Source organism: Brachyhypopomus gauderio, chromosome 7, assembly GCF_052324685.1.
Source record: "Brachyhypopomus gauderio isolate BG-103 chromosome 7, BGAUD_0.2, whole genome shotgun sequence".
Taxonomy (NCBI): Eukaryota; Metazoa; Chordata; class Actinopteri; order Gymnotiformes; family Hypopomidae; genus Brachyhypopomus; species Brachyhypopomus gauderio.
The window spans coordinates 3499013-3516081 of NC_135217.1; the positions used below are offsets into that span (position 1 = coordinate 3499013).

Consider the following 17069-nt stretch of genomic DNA (forward strand, 5'->3'; position numbering starts at 1 on the left):
GCAGATGGCACTGGGGACGGGGGGGACATGTCCCCTCCAGATTTATATTGACCCCATCCGAAATCTAACATCTACAAGCATAAACGTATATATTGTACAGCTTGGTCCCCCTCACTTCAGAATTTCCATCTGCGCCCATGGGTGGAACTGATGGTGTTACAACTCTCCCCATGTTACATAGGGTGACCATATTTTTGTTTTAGAAAACCAGGACACTGTGTGTAAGGTATCGAGCGGGGGGGGGGGTGGCGAACGCAAGTTGGGGGGGGTTGGGGGGGGGGGGGGGGCGGTGGCGAACGTCAGTTGTCGAGCGGGGGGGGGGGGGGTGGCGAACGTAAGTTGTTGGTTCTCCGCCAGTTGAGTATGATGAGGCTCAACTGATGAGGCTCAGGGATTCCGTGTCATACAGCGCCGTGCTCAGGGTCCTAGTGCCTGTAGAATTAATGGCCCGATTAACGTAATTTAAAAACCAGGATATTTCCACAGTTTTAAAAAATATCCCGGGACGCCCGGAACAGGACGTGAAATACGGACATGTCCCGGGAAATACGGACGTTTGGTCACCCTATGTTACAACCATACCCGGTCTCCCCTACTGATAATTTTATTTCCGCAAACTTTGATCTAGATGTATACAAGTATTTTTTAATCTTTTAACGGATATTTTAATGTAGCATGGAATTTCCCTCACCTCATCTCCAAAAACCACTGTCTTTGCCTCTTGGTGTTTTACCGTCCTTGGTAGTAACATAACTCGTTTCTTATAGTGCCCCAATAATACAACATTCATTAACCCCCACCTCATGGACTGACCACAGAACCTTTACATGCCACGACAATAAACACAAACAAATTTACATTTCCTTTCAGGACAAAATCATTATGCCTGTTTTAGAGTCTCTTTGAATTGTTAAAGCTGACACGTTTAACTTAAGGCTGGTAGCAAAACTGGAACAGCTTGGTAATAAATGAGAATACAAAACTTAGCTTTAACGCTAATGTTAAATCTCTCTCTCTCTGTCTCTCTCTCGCTCTCTCGCTGTAATATAGGATTTAAGCTGTGAAATATAAAACAAATGCAAATGGCAAATGCAAACACATGTAAGTCAAACTACCCTTGCACATCAGTTGTTATTTTTTGCCCTATCAGTAGGCCTACTTTTTATATGTATTTCTTATTTTTTTGTAACGCAAACATTGGAGAATATTTAAGTACAATTTCATTTAATCATAATCTGATTAACATTATATATATTTGTGTTTCTGTGTATCCCAGCAGTGTTTAAACTCACACTCAACACTCAGCTTTCCGGGTCTCAGTCTGGCTCTGCTGTCACTCTCTCCTGTCACCTGTCTCCTCAAACCAGTGCTGTTGCCATGGAGATCAGGTGGTTTAAGGGGACAGACTGTGTTTGTCTCTATAAGAACGGACAGGTGACAGAGGGGAGGGGCTACGAGGACAGAGTGAGTCTGTTCACGGAGGAGCTGCAGAGAGGAAACATCTCCTTACAGCTGAAGCCAGTCAGAAGCTCAGATTCAGGAATTTACTTGTGTCAAGTCACTGATGATCACAGGGCGGAGATTACCTTAAGATTATTCTGGGGTACGTTTCCCAGAGCTCCACATATTCCTCATCATTAATAGTGATCTAAAGGCACAACTGTGATGCATTAGTATAATGTATGTAGATTCATTATCCAGCAGCTGTATTCAGGCAGCAGAAATCCCCCTGTTCTCTTAAAACTGAAAGCAAAATACAAACACATTCAGACAGCAGAACATCACAGTCTCTATAGGAAGTGCAGGTTTTGAAAGTAAAATTAATAAAAACAATTATTTCTTTGTCATTATCAGATCATAAACTTCAAGCCATTATACGGCAGGTGAGAAGGTCATTTATTTATCTTTTAATTGAACATGTTGGTTTCTTGGTTGGTATGTTTAATAATTTAAAATAAGACACAGTCACTAATTCACCTTTGTTTTGTTTCACACTAACATTAATAATAAATGAATAAATGCATGCTATGTAATGTACGAGATGTTATTACAACTGTTTCATAGTGGAACATGAAATGGACAGAAGAAGAGAGAAGGCAAATGGACATGTCTGTTCTGAGAACAGGTGAGATTATGTTCAGCTAATTCTTAATCTGTGTGTATTAATGCACATGTCTGTTCTAAGGACAGATGAGATTATGTTAAACTAATACTTAATCTGTGTCACGGTGAGGCGGTCCCCTACCGGCCGCCTCTGTCCACAGCGGCTGTTGTTGTTGTTGTTTTGTGACATCATGTGCGTCCCTCAGGTGGGCGGAGCCTGTGATCCGTCTCACCTGAGGGTCGTTTGTTTGCCTATATATGTCTTGTCTTTGTACCAGTTGACCGCTGGTCATTATATCCTTAATTTGGAGATAGTGCACGGGTTTTAGGTTTGCACACTTTCTATTAAACCATCCTTTTTCCCTGAGACTTGGCGTGATCGCTTCCTTTTTGTTGCTCACCCCTGCCCGTCACAAAATGACCAGCCACCCTTCGGAAGCCGCCGAGTCTCTTTTTCTTTCTCCTTCGTTCGTGGTCAGGTCTCGTGGTAAGTGTTTGTCTGCGTCGTGTTTTGTTTGAAGAGCTCCGCCGTGCTTTTGTGTTTTGTGTGTGTGTGTGTGTGTGTGTGTGTGTGTGTGTGTGTGTAGCACGGCGAGGACCAGGGCAGTCTGCCCTGAGACAGCTCTTCGTGTCCGTTGTATGTTGCGGGAGTTTCGCCGTGCGCTTGTGTGTATGTGGCACGGCGAACACCAGGGTGTCTATACAGGTGACGGACGTGTGGACCAGTGTGCGTGCTCGTTATGTTCTATGTTGAATGTTTTATGTGTGACGCGGTTGCCGCTCGTCACTGTCGCCTCGCTCCCCGTGTGTCATGTGTTTAATGTGGGGAGCGACTGCGGCTCTGAGCGGCGCGCGTCACTGTGTGTGTGTAAGCAGAGCGCGCGTGTGATGGGTTCCGTCTGTCTGTTTGTACACCGTTTTTTGTTTGTCTAGTATTTGCGTGTGTGTTTTGTCTTAGCGTGATGTCAACTGTTAAATATAATTCCACACATGCTCCTCCCCTTAAATGTGTGTTTGGGGGGGGGACCGGCTGTGGTCCCGTGCCATGGGGTGTGGCACGGAGGGCGTCTCTCCCGAGGGAGGCCCTGAATAGGGTAGGGCGCGTTTGTGTTTCGTGTTTGTATATGTGTGTGGTGTGTGTGTGTGTGTGTGAGGTTGTGTTCTTTGTGCAGGTGCTTCTCCTTGGCAGTGTTCCTGGACCTTGTGGGGGTCTCCACCTGGCAGGAGCCCCCTTGTGTTGTGGGGTGACCGGAGCCCGGTCGTGAAGAGCCCCTCCCTAGAGGGCTGGGGCCCCCGGATGTTTGGGGACCATGGGGCTCCGGTCTGAAAAGCTCCTGCTGGGGATGGAGATCCTCCCTCCTGCCCAGGGTGACCAGGAGGCCCTTGGGGCTGCTCCCTAGCCCGCGTCGGGGGTGCTCTGGGCCTCGGTCTCTGGCGCTCCTGGCTTGGGTGGAGGAGTTACACACACACAGTGACCCCAGGAGGCTGGGGTGACCCCTAGCAGAAGGCAGGGGTCAGCTCTGGGAGGAGGTAGGTCCAGGAGGTGAAGTAGCCACGCCTTGGAGAGGTAGCCTACACACCCACACACACACGAGGGACGAGAGAGGAGCCGTAGCCCCTCGTCCTCACACCCATGGGGCTTACCAGCTGAATGCCGGTTAGGGCGTGAGGGCCCTGTGACCGACCGGGGCGTGGTTTTGTGTTGTTAACGGCCCGGTCGGTCCAGGGTCCCGCCCGGGGAGGTGAGCTGTGTAATGTTTTGTGTTTTATGTTTCAGCTCCCGGACGGCAGGAGGTGTGTTCCTGCCTGTCTCTGCCTTCCTGCCCCTTCATGTTTTGTGTGCAGCCGCTGTGTGCCACACACCCAGTGGAGGGGAGTGCGGCTTGGTGGGGGGGTCTGTCACGGTGAGGCGGTCCCCTACCGGCCGCCTCTGTCCACAGCGGCTGTTGTTGTTGTTGTTTTGTGACGTCATGTGCGTCCCTCAGGTGGGCGGAGCCCGTGATCCGTCTCACCTGAGGGTCGTTTGTTTGCCTATATATGTCTTGTCTTTGTACCAGTTGACCGCTGGTCATTATATCCTTAATTTGGAGATAGTGCACGGGTTTTAGGTTTGCACACTTTCTATTAAACCATCCTTTTTCCCTGAGACTTGGCGTGATCGCTTCCTTTTTGTTGCTCACCCCCGCCCGTCACAATCTGTGTCTATTAATGCACATGTCTGTTCTAAGGACATATGAGATTACATTTAGCTAATATTTAATCTGTGTGTTATAATGGACATATCTGTTCTGAAGACATATCTGTGTGTTTTAATGGTCCGTAACATACCTTATACTATGGCTGGTTAGTTTGCAATCCTCTGAGTTATTAGTAAATACTGTATGTATGCCATGTGAGATAGTGTCCAGAACTTTATGAGGAGACAACATGCTTGATTTTTTTTTACCTCATCTCTTTGGCTGTGTGGGGGATCAGTTAGGTTTTGGAGAATGGAGCCTGGAGAAACAACACAAAACTGGTTCCTTGATACCACACAGATCAGTAGGCTAAATGTATTAAGTTTCCATATTGTCAATTGTGATTTTCACCCCAATCGAAATTAGTCCTCCACATTTTCCCATCTGTGCAGTGAGAACACACACACACACACAGAGAGAGAGAGAGAGAGAGAGAGAGAGAGAGAGAGAGAGAGAGAGAAAGCGGTGAGCCCGCCAGGAAGAAGTTGGGGTACTTCAGTCATGGCCCAGGGCCTGGGAATCAAACCCACAACCCTCTGGTCACAAGACCAGTTCCCTAACCACCAGACCATGACTGTCCCATGATTTATTGTTATAGGAAATATTTTATTTATTTAATATTTAAAGACATTCAGGGAACAGAAATATGCTACGAAGAAGAAATCCTCGAGGAAACACTTCAGGTGAAGGACTTGGAATTAAGCGATAAAGACGAGAGGATGGAGGAGTCGTCAAACCAGAAGACAGGTGAGTTATTGTACCTCAGATTTGCAAATCTGAAATCAGAATCTGAAGTAACTTAGTAAATGTGAAGTAAACCGTAAACGTAAACCTGACGCATTTCAGGGAGGTGCAAAAGTCGTAACCTACCAGTGAGAAACACAGTTCACAAATGTATGAAATAAGCCCTTTTGTGTATTTGTGGTTTCTGAAGAAATGTAAATGACATTGTCATTTTACAGGGGATGAAGATAGTTCATCACTCAATACAAGAACTGAAAGAAGGACTGGAAGCAGCGATGCAGAAAAGCATCCAGAAAGTAAATAATTCAGTAAAGGATTCAGTTGTATAAAGATAATTTTAGAGGTTTGATATTAATTAAGGCCTTTGGAGTTTAGTGACTTCTTTTTCCCCTCATTTCCTGAAGTAAAGTATAATTTATTTCAGGGTTTCATCCGTGTAACCTCAGGCTGGTGCTGCTGGGGAGGACTGGGTCTGGGAAGAGTGCAGCAGGAAACACCATCCTGGGCAGAGAGGAGAGGAGCCAGGCTGCTACATCTACACTCCCCCAGCAGAGTGAGAGCAGACAGGGGGAGGTGGCTGGGAGGAAGGTGACTGTGGTGGACACTCCTGACTGGTTCTGCCCTGAACTCTCTCTGGAGGAGGTGAGACAGGACGTGGGACTCTGTGTCCGTCTGTCTGCCCCAGGACCCCACGCCTTCCTTCTAGTAATACCAGTGAAGCAGTCTACAGGAGAGGAGAGAGGGATGTTGGAGAGAATGGAGGAGATATTTGGACAGAGATGTTGGTCGTTTACCATGGTCCTTTTCACTGTCTTTGGTGAGCTACACGATTACAGCTTTGAACAGCATTTTGTAGGGAGCCCAGAGTTGATCAGACTGGTAGAAAAATGTGGGAATAGGTTTCACTTGCTAAACATTATGGAAAATAAGAATAAAATTCAGGTCTCCAGGTTACTAGAGAAAATTGATGAGATGCTGATTCTAAATAATAATAGACTTTACAGCAGTAAGGTCTACCTTCAAACTATGTGTCAGGTTAGGGAGATAGAGAAAAGATTTGCAGAACAGAGAGGGGAAACCAAACAGAGAGAAGAAAGAAAAGCAAAAGAGAAACTGGAGAGGAAGTTGCAGGAGAGTTTGACCAAGTTCACAGAATCTGCTGATAAATGCCAAACACAAATAAATAAACGTGAAGAACAAATAAGTCAACTTGAGAGAATAGTAACAGAGGAACATGATAAGAAAAGAAAGGAAGAGATAGAGAGAGAGCTGGAGAAAGAGATTCGGCAGAAGAATGTTGCTCACTTGGAGCTAGAGAGATTGAAAAAGGAGAGTGCAACAAAAAGGAGAGAGATTGAAGAAAAGCATGAAGTGGAGATGGAGAAGATCAGGGAGCTGTATGAAGGAGAGGCCAGGATGGAAGCGGAGAGGGACCTGATGAAGATCATCCTGCCTGAACTCCAGCAGAGTGTTTGGGCCCGTTTGGAAAGTAAATGATGGTGGTGATGATGCTTGGAGTCAATTTGATATATGAAGGAGACATTTTACTACTCGTTTATATTATATATTCATATATACTTGAACTCCTGTTTACTATTTGTTTATATATTCATATATACTTGAACTCCTGTTTACTAAACGTTTATATTATGTATTCATATATACCTGAACTCCTGTTTACTACTCATTTATATTCATATATTCATATATACCTGAACTCCTGTTTACTACTCATTTATATTATATTGTGACGTCGGGTGCAGCGCGAAGGATGAGACACAAATCCCAGCTTGGTCACAGACGTCACGTTTATTGTGACACAGAATAGCGCAGTATGCGCACGTTTAAACACGTAACGTAGACCTGAAACGTTCAGACTTAGACAACGTTCACAGAGAACATTCAGACTCAGACAACGACGAGCACAGGACACTGCGCGAGCGCACATTAAATAGACAAACCACGTTAGCCCCGCATGATTACGAGACGATGCACAGGTGAGATGGATATTCACAAGACATAACCGCACCCACAGACAACCATAGACGCAGACGAGTACACATGGACCACGTAAACACACGCCCAAAAGGGAGTCCTCACCGTGACAGACGCCCCCTCTAAGGGCACTACCCGTCCCGGGGTGCCAACAGGACCGAGTGCCCCAAACCCACGACGATGGGCAGATCCGACGCGCTCAGTCCTGCGTCTGGGAGGTGACCGCCCTTGGCGAAGCGTCCGCCACGGACCGCCTAGAACACCCTCCCTGGGAAGACGGGGGAGAAGACGTTAGACAAACACAACGGAACGTTCACAAACACACAAACAGGTACACTTACACAAATAGGCACAAACGGGAAAAGGGGGTTTGGCAAACATACGGGAAGACTTACGAACACTGGCACACACACACATGAAACAGGCACCAGGCTGCGCGCCAGGAGGAGAGCTAACAGGGGATAGAGACTGGGAGCTGCTGGCGCTGCGGTGGGCGGTCCTCCTCCAGCCTGCGCTGCAAACCATCCACCGGGTGCAGCGCGGCTGGCGGACGCGCCTGGTGCAGCGTGGCTGGCGGACGCGCCTGGTGCAGCGCGGCTAGTCCCTCCCCTCGGTGGGCCATATGGGAGTCCGTCCTCGCCCCGCGATCGCCCTCTGGTCCCGGCAGTGGGAGTGTCTTCCTCCATAGCCTCCTCACTGCCACGGCTCCAGCTCATGGGCTGCTCCGGGCTACCACCCCGGGAACAGTCCATATCGCTTCCTGCGGAGCTCTCGGGGAATGAGCCCGCCTCCGGACTCCTCCTCCCCTTCACCGTCCCGGCGGAGAGCTCCGAAGGGGGTGGACTCTCCTCCTCTTCCTCCTCCGTGTAGGACCCATCATCCGTGCACCCGGAGCCACCCGAGCACACAGACGGAGGGTAGTCCACCTCCTCCTCCCTCCCACTGTAGTCCACGGTGGAGGCGGAGTCCTCAGACGGACGGTAGTCTTCCTCCTCCTCCCTCCCACCGTAGTCCACAGTGGAGGTGGAGTCCTCAGACGGAGGGTAGTCTTCCTTCTCCTCCCTCCCACCGTAGTCCACGGTGGAGGCGGAGTCCTCAAACGGAGGGTAGTCTTCCTCCTCCTCCCTCCCACCATAGTCCACGGTAGAGGCGGAGTCCTCAGACGGAGGATAATCCTTCTCCTCCTCCCCCTCGCTTGGCGAGTCCTCCTCCCCAAACTCGCTCTCTGGAGTGCTCTCCATAGAGCAAAGCACGAACGCACCCATCCTCAGAGGCGAGGGGTCTCGGGAAGGAGAGGGGTGTCGCTCTCGCCACATCCGCCGTGCCTGCTCGCGGAAGTTGTCCGCTATCTCGGGGACGGAGGATTCCCGAGCCATGTGCAGCGTATAGGCGCATAGCGGGTCCTGCTCCATGAGCTCGGGGTTGGCAGTGGCTTGGCAGCGCTGGCCAAGGGAAGAGGCACGATGGCGCCGCTTGCTGGCTCGATTGATTCGGTCAGGTGGCGTAGCCCGGCATGGTGTCTCACACGGCTCGTCGTTCTGTGACGTCGGGTGCAGCGCGAAGGATGAGACACAAATCCCGGCTTGGTCACAGACGTCACGTTTATTGTGACACAGAATAGCGCAGTATGCGCACGTTTAAACACGTAACGTAGACCTGAAACGTTCAGACTTAGACAACGTTCACAGAGAACATTCAGACTCAGACAACGACGAGCACAGGACACTGCGCGAGCGCACATTAAATAGACAAACCACGTTAGCCCCGCGTGATTACGAGACGATGCACAGGTGAGACAGATATTCACAAGACATAACCGCACCCACAGACAACCACAAACCACAGACGAGTACATGTAAACACACGCCCAAAAGGGAGGGGCCGGGGTCCTCACCGTGACATATATATTCATATATACCCGAACTCCTGTTTACTACTCATTTATATTATATATTCATATATACCTGAACTCCTGTTTACTACTCATTTATATTATATATTCATATATACCCGAACTCCTGTTTACTACTCATTTATATTATATATTCATATATACCTGAACTCCTGTTTACTAATTGCTTATATTATGTATTCATATATACCTGAACTCCTGTTTATTACTCATGTAATGCAAGGGCATCAGTGAGTGATGAGGTGGATGCATGTGCTGAGCAGAGCAGGTTTATTAAGGGCAGATCCATAATCAGAGTCAGGGTCACAGTCCAGGTTCAACAAGCCAACACTGAGATTCATAATGACAAACAAAGAGAAACGAAAACCAAACTGGAAATAACTTACAGGTTAAACAGACAAATATCCAGCCCTGAACAAAACAAAGAACAGGGTTCAAACACACTGGACTAACAAGGGACACAACTAGAAACAGGTAGGAATGATAATCATGGGGTGGGGTTACAAATGGCTTGGGAGTGGCAGGAGAAACACATGGGGAACCAAAACAGACACATGGCTAGAAAAACAAAAGGTACATTTGACAGGTGGGGTGGCAAGACGTGACAACTCCTTTATATTATATATTCAGATGTACCTGAATTTCTGTTTACTACTTTTTTATACTGTTTGTCCTTTTGATAATGCCACTTTGTTAACTTTCAGTGGAATATGCAAGTTTGACTAGCCAAGCCCTCTTATTTGGTTGTAAATAGGACTCTTTCCCCTCTCCTCTCTCCTCCCCTCTCCTCTCTTCCCTCCTCTCTCCTCTACTCTTATCTTCTCTTCTCTGCTCCTCTCCTCTCCTTATATTACTGGTTCTGCTCAGTTCTCTCCCACTTAATCAACCAAACCTGCTGGCCTTCCATTTAGATTTGTTTTGAATTCATAACATATTGTACCTCAGTTTCAAAGCTACATGAGTTGAGTGTAAATTCAACTTTCTGCTGTCTCTGTTTCAACATTTATTACTTTTTTTTTTTTCAAGGACCCATTTTTCAGACATGTTTCAAGATCGCGTGTCTTTTCTGCCAGCCAAGCAACACTGATTCTCCCCATTGATGTTAATGGAGTTTAACAGGTTTTGTCAAGATGATAAATTTTTACAGGGTTCTGGTATGCAGATGGCATGATCACTTTCTGTTCCCTCCCTGCTTTTCTGGTTGAGTTTGACATAGTGGTTGACCTTTAATCTACCACATCAGCATTCCTGCACTCCTGTGGTCTACATTGTATATGTTCACTATAATAAATGTGACCTTGCACGTATCCTCAAATTCGCATTTGAGTTAAACTTGTAAACTAAATGTCAGGAATAGCCGATGACATCATCGAGTTCACCTGTTTCACCACCACGCCCACATTCCTTACGTACTTAAGCACCAGAACTACACTTCAATCAATCAATCAATCAAAGTTTATTTGTATAGCGCTTTTAACAACTCAAGTTGTCGCAAAGCAGCTTTACAGGGTTTACAAGGTTAACAATACTATGGGTCCAGAACCCTAATGAGCAAGCCAAAGGCGACAGTGGCGAGGAAAAACTCCCTATGATGGTGGGAAATAGGAAGAAACCTCGGGAGAACCAAGACTCAAAAGGGAACCCATCCTCCATTGGGCAGCCCGTTAACACACAAATACACAAGTAACACACAATTCACACAATCAGACTAGGTAAAAGGTAGAATTGAAAGTTCTGGGTTTTGATATTGTCACTGTAAATGTCTGTTGATTAATGCCAGGCTTTCATTCCGTGTCGGAGCAGTGATGCTGGTATTGTAGGCTCCGACTGCAGTGTTACTCCCCAGGTGAACCCCGGTATCAGCACATCCACCGGCAGCCAGACCATCCCCCAAGTGCCTGCAGGTGCCTGTATCCAATCGTCTTGGGTAGAGCCATGCAAGAAGATAGATAATACAGACTGAGTGGACATGAATTTAAACCACCATTGATTTAAATGTACATAGCTCACGTGCCAGTGATCAGCATGTGGCTCCGGCAGACTAATCTATAGCAGCATAACTAAAGGGAGGGCTCCAGAGGTGACTACAGGCATGAGGGCTCACTGAGACATTGCTTTCCAGTCAAGTCATAGTCACAAATAGAGTGATGCTAAGACACAGCTGGATGACAGCATCAACATCTCAGATCACCAGAAATCTCAATGTCTGGGGGCCCCCAAGCCCCTACACCTTACAAGGGGAATATCAGCTGAAGGCTTGACTAAACAGGTGAGTCTTAAGTCTAGATTTAAAGATTGGAACTGTGTCAGAATCTCGGATTGGAGCTGGAAGGCTATTCCATAATTGAGGGGCTTTAAAAGAGAAAGCTCTTTTAATTAGTTTTACTAATTTTTGGAACTAGGAGAAATCCAGCATTTTGGGAGCGCAAAGGGCGAGATGGGTTGTAGTAATCAATGAGTTCACTCAGATATTGTGGGGCAAGACCATTTAACGCCTTATAGGTTAACAGGAGAACTTTAAATTCAATGCGATATTTAATCGGCAGCCAGTGTAGTGCGGCGAGAGTGGGACTAATATGATCAAATTTCCTAGCCTTGGTTAGGACTCTAGCATCCAATTTTGTACAAGTTGTAGCTTCTTTATGGACTGTTTAGAGCAGGCGTACTCAACTAAATTTGTCCGCGGTCCAATTTTGGCAGATACCTGTGCCCTGAGGTCTGGTGCGGCGGGGGGTGGCGAACGTAAGTGGTTGAGCGCGGGGGGGGGGGGGGGGGGGGGGGGGGGGGTGGTACGGTGCGCGAACAGTGGAGGCGTTTATACTTTCGCGAGCATCACTGCAGTGTTCTCCGCACCGATAGGCGTTTTGTCCGAAACGATATGTGGTAGAAACACCCCTCAAAACAGGGGGATGAACATTTACCTGACCAATTTTAATGTTGCTATATGTTTCAGGTTTGAAAAGTGCTGGAATTTAGGTTAAGGTACTTTAAAATGCTTGAAATTGTAACTACTTGGTTTCACAACAAATAGCTGTCTGAATAGTTCTCTTGTATTAGGTTAACAAATACGAGCCTCTTGTAATTCCAGGACGAAACATGAGAGAACGTGAAGACGTGAAGATTGGGCGTTTTTTAAATAAACCACCATTAAATAATGTGATAAAAAGCGAATTATTTCGAGTATATGTATAAATATTTAACTTAATTATGGTTAACATGCTGGGAAATAATGAAATGGACCTTGAAAGTGACGTACAAGTGCTTGAATTCCACCTTATAAAGGTGTATGAACCCTGAAAACGTGACTTTGTTCATTGCGTTGAAGCGCGGCGCGAAGTTACAAAATTCGAGAGGTGCACGACCTCTCGAACCGACAGCGGGCGAGGCACTCGCGCACACGCGGAGCCACAGCGATTACGTTATTTTCGCCGCGCGGACCCTCGCGCCGCTCACGCAGCGTCAACCAGGCAGGCTTGTTGTTGAGCAGGGTGGCGAACGTAAGTTGTTGAGCGGGGGTGGCAAACGTAACACTCGTGACGGAGTGTTTTGTCAGTAGTCCTGAAATAAATGCTATGGTTTTGTTTTGGTCCGTATCCAGTTAATCAGGAATGAGATTGGGTCCGGACAGGACTGCGTTCGGGTCCGGATCCGGACCGCGGTCCGCCAGTTGAGTACCCCTGGTTTAGAGCATCCAATTAGAAGACTATTACAGTAGTCCAATCTCGACGAGACAAAAGCATGAACTAGCTTCTCTGCATCAGCTAATGAAAGTAAGTGTCTCAGCTTGGCAATATTACGTAAATGGAAAAAGGCAGCCTTAGTGACATTGCATACATGTGTGTCAAATGAAAGATCAGAATCAATAGTGACACCTAAACTTTTTGCAGTAGATTTTGGTGTTACTGAAAAACCATCTAGGGTAAAGGGAATATCAGCCCAATTGCTTCTAACAGCTTTAGGCCCAAGAATCAGTACCTCAGTCTTGTCAGAATTTAGTTTAAGAAAATTAGACGCCATCCAGTTTTTAATATCCTGGACGCAGTTCTCAATCTTGAGAGTTGTGGTGGTATCATCTGGATTAGAAGATATATACAACTGAGTATCATCTGCGTAGCAATGGAAGCTAATACCATGCCTACGAATGATAGTGCCCAGTGGTAGCATATATAATGAGAATAATATGGGGCCCAGTACAGATCCTTGTGGGACACCATACTTTACTTTAGAATGCTCAGAGCATTCGTTATTTACTAGCACAAATTGGTAATGATCTGTCAGGTAGGACCTGAACCAGGAGAGTGCTTGACCTCTTATGCCAATGAGTGTCTCCAGTCTATTAAGTAGAATATTATGATCAATGGTGTCAAAAGCAGCACTGAGGTCTAGCAGTATGAGAAACGAAATGTGTCCTTTATCAGAGGATATTAAGAGATCATTCAGTACTTTAGTTAGTGCTGTTTCAGTGCTGTGATGAGCTCTAAATCCAGACTGAAATAACTCTAAGACATTTTCTGTCTGTAAGAAGGAAGAGAGTTGTGAAGAAACTACTTTCTCTAAAATTTTGGATATGAATGATAGATTAGAAATTGGCCTATAGTTGGACAGTTCTTGGGGGTTAAGACCAGGTTTTTTAATTAGCGGCTTGATGACTGCAAGTTTAAATGAACTGGGAACGTAGCCCAGGCTCAGAGAATAATTTATTATAGTAAGCAACGGTTCTACATTGCTGTGCAGTAATTCTTTAAGTAGATGTGTTGGTACAGCATCTAGTATGCATGTGGAGGGTTTAGCAGATTTCACCAGTGAAATAAGCTTCTCACGACCAATTGGGGAGAAGGACTCTAACAGGGCATCAGAGCTGACCAGACAGCTGTCAAGGTGCATTGGCATGTTGACAGGCTCTGAGATAGCACTACTAATGTTTTCCCTAATTTTATCAATCTTATCATTAAAGAATTTCATAAAATTGTTACTGCTACACTCTAGTGGAATAAGAGAATTGTTTTGTTCATGACTCCTCGTAAGGCTGGAAACAGTTTTAAAAAGGAGTCCTGAATTGTTTTTATGTTTTTCTATTAAGGCCGATAAGTATAAGGACTTTGCCATATGGAGGGCATGCTTATATTCAATAAGGCTGCTTTTCCATGATAGTCTATACACTTCTAACTTCATATTTCGCCATTTACGTTCCAGGATCCACGCGGCTCGTTTGAGGCTACGCGTGTGCTCATTGTACCATGGCGCTATTCTTCTCTCCGTGGCTCTCTTATATCGTAGTGGTGCAACTTTGTCTAAAGCTGTACGAAGGGAAGTCTCGACGTGCTCGGTGAAACGCTCTAGTCCTTCCGGAGCTACAAGTGGATCAGTGTTTGTCAGACCCAGTAAAATATCAGTGAGCGCGGCTATGGTGCTGGGTGTTATAGCTCGTTTAATTTGATAGCGGGGTGGCCGATGAACACAGTCAGTTAAACACAACTCGTACGTTATGAGGCTGTGGTCAGAAACAGCCTCACTCTGAGGAAGAATTGCTAAACTGGATATGTCAATACCAAATGACAAGACCAAGTCTAAAGTATGACTACAGTTATGCGTAGGACCCACCACATTCTGAGTGATACCCATTGAATCAAGAATTGCTTGAAAATGAATGCTAAAAGAGTCACACAGATTTTCAAAATGGATATTAAAATCACCCACTATAATCACCTTATCGGCTGATAGCACTACATGAGACAGGAAGTCTGAAAACTCCTGCAAGAACTCAGAGTATGAACCAGGGGGGAACACTTCCTGGTTGCGAAGTATTGCCTCCATGTTGTCGCGTACCAAGCCTTTATTCCTGACTGTCTCTCTGTGCACCAAACTCTGCTTGTTCCCTAGACCACGTCTCCCGCCTGACCACCCTAGACCACGTCTCTTGACCACCGCTACTCCGCTGCAGCCCTGCACCAACACAATCCCGAGGTGGCTCTCCCGGACAGTGTGGGGTCCTGATGGAGACCCTCCCCTTCGAGCTCGGGGTGACCAGGATGTTCTTGTGGTGGGTTCCCAGGACTGTTGGGGTGCCCAGGGCCCTGGTCTCTGGTGCTCCTGGGTTGGGTGGAGGAGTCCACCTTGTGATGAGTGGCCCCGGGAGTGGTTGACTCCCCTGGAGAATGGGGTGACCCCTAGCAAAAGGCAGGGGTCAGCTCCGAGAGGTAAGGTAGCTGGGAGCGGTTTGTGGGTGGAGTAGCCTCGCCCCAGGGAGGAACCCTGCGCACTCATGCACCATGGACGAGTGGGGAGCTGTTGCTCTCCGTCTGCACACCATGGGGGGCTCATTGATCAGATGCCCGCTAGGGTGCGATGGCCCTGTGACCGACTGGGGCGTGGTTGTCATCTTATAGATTGCCCAGTCGGTCCAGGGCCTCGCCCAATAAGGGGGAGCTAACCTATTTGTGTGTTTGTGTTACAGCTCCAGGACCACAGGGAGCAGGTCCCTGCCTTGTCCCCGCCCTCCCGCCCCTTTGTTTCGTGTGCTGCCACTGTGTGCTGCACACCCAGTTGAGGGGAGTGTGGCTTGGTGGGGGGGACTGTCACGGTAAGACGGCCCCCTACTGGTCGCCTCTGCCCACAGCGGCAGTTGTCTTGTTGTTGTGTTGTGTTCGTCCCTCAGGTGGGCGGAGCCCGCAATCCGTCTCACCTGAGGGTCGATTGTTTGTCTATATATGTCTTGTATTTGTACCAGTTGACCATTGGTTGAGTCGTTACTCACTACTTGTTCAAAAAAGTAACTGAGTTAGTAACTGAATTACTCTATAATAAAAGTAACTCGTTACCAGGGAAAGTAACTATTTGCGTTAGTTAAAAAAGGTTATATGCCAATTAATTAAGTTTTTTTTTTTTTAGTTTTTTTTTCCACAGTCAGTTGAAATGAGTAGATCAGAAAATTGTTTAACTTTTGATATTTATTGCACATCCACAGACCAGTGCAGGATAAAATCCTTTAAAATCCCAAATCTTTTTAGTTGCTCACACCTGGCCGTCACAGAATAACCAGCCACCTTTCGGAAGCCGCCAGTCTCCCTTGCTTTCTCCTTTGTTCGTGGTCATGTCTCGTGGTAAGTGTTTGTCTACGTGCTGTGTGTTTGTCGTGTATTGTCTGAGAGAGTGTTGAGTCTGTCCCCACTCGTCCCGCCGTGTTTAAATGTTGTTTGTGTTAAAACCCGTAAGTCACACGGCGGTGACTAGAGCTGGGGACCGGTAGACTCCGCTCTCGCCCAGCGAAGCAACCGGTGCCTCACATTGCGCACGTCCGTTGTCCGTTATCGTCTGTGTGTGTGTATGTATGTACGTTGTGTTGTGTTTTAATAACGACGCGGACGTGAGCGAGTGTGTGAGTGTGCCGTGGTGTGTGTTTCACTGGTGGTGTTTGTGTGTGTATGTAGACGGGTCCACCGATGCGTGCTGCACACTAGAACACGTGAGACGCGAATCTCTCTGCTCTTTTCGCCTCGCTCACCCGATATCCCGTGGTGACGGGGGTGAGCAACTGCGGGGCAGAGAGACGCGTCTCTGTGGGCATGGCGCGCAAGCCGCTCGCGCAGAGCTCTCTCTCTCCAAAGATCTGCGGATCCCGTGGTGAAAACGGTGAGAGAGAGAGCTGGAGTGGGCGCGTCGCGCTCCGCAGAGCGCACGCATCGGTGGGTCCTGTCCATTTGTTTGTGTTCTGTCTTTGCGTGTTCGTTTTGTCCTAGAGTGTAGCGTGCTTTTTATGTAATTCCTCTCTTGCACCCCTCTTCACTGTGTGTGGGGAGGGGCCCATTAGAGGTCCCGTGCCGCATCCTGGGTGCGTGTATGTTGTATGTTGTGTCTGTGTTTTTTGTTTTGTTGTTCCCCGGAGGGGCCCCCCCTAAATATGTTTTTGGGGGGGAGCTATGGGGTTCCTGAGCCACGGCATGTGGCTCAGAAGGCACTGCTCCATTAGGAGACCTGACCGGTTGGGAGGGACCCCTGAGCAAGGAGGAGCCGCTGTACCCCTTTGTAGGCTGAGGATGCCTGGGGTGTATGGACAGGGTGTCTCCTCATGCCAAGAAGGG

At 47.4% G+C, this 17069-nt stretch overlaps 1 protein-coding gene across 2 annotated transcripts; it reads left to right on the plus strand.

Annotated features, from left to right (window-relative positions):
• Positions 1 to 340: 340 nt before the first annotated feature.
• LOC143518465 (uncharacterized) lies at positions 341 to 10298 on the plus strand. Of its 2 annotated transcripts, none has more exons than XM_077010943.1 (7): positions 341 to 1101; positions 1277 to 1603; positions 1855 to 1883; positions 2065 to 2125; positions 4968 to 5087; positions 5303 to 5380; positions 5509 to 10298. In XM_077010943.1, the coding sequence occupies exons 1-7, from the start codon at positions 1077 to 1079 to the stop codon at positions 6579 to 6581; spliced, it is 1713 nt and encodes a 570-aa protein (XP_076867058.1). In that variant the 5' UTR covers positions 341 to 1076; the 3' UTR covers positions 6582 to 10298. The 2 variants fall into 2 exon arrangements, with proteins under 2 accessions (XP_076867058.1, XP_076867059.1); XM_077010944.1 differs by having other exon boundaries at positions 1280 to 1603.
• The last annotated feature ends 6771 nt before the right edge of the window (positions 10299 to 17069 follow it).

Excerpts from the sequence above, each read along its gene's own strand:
- LOC143518465 (XM_077010943.1), top strand. The coding sequence starts at position 1,077 with ATGCAAATGGCAAATGCAAACACAT. Across the intron at positions 1,884-2,064 it reads TTCAAGCCATTATACGGCAG|TGGAACATGAAATGGACAGA; the intron begins GTGAGAAGGTCA and ends ACTGTTTCATAG. Across the intron at positions 2,126-4,967 it reads CATGTCTGTTCTGAGAACAG|ACATTCAGGGAACAGAAATA; the intron begins GTGAGATTATGT and ends TAATATTTAAAG.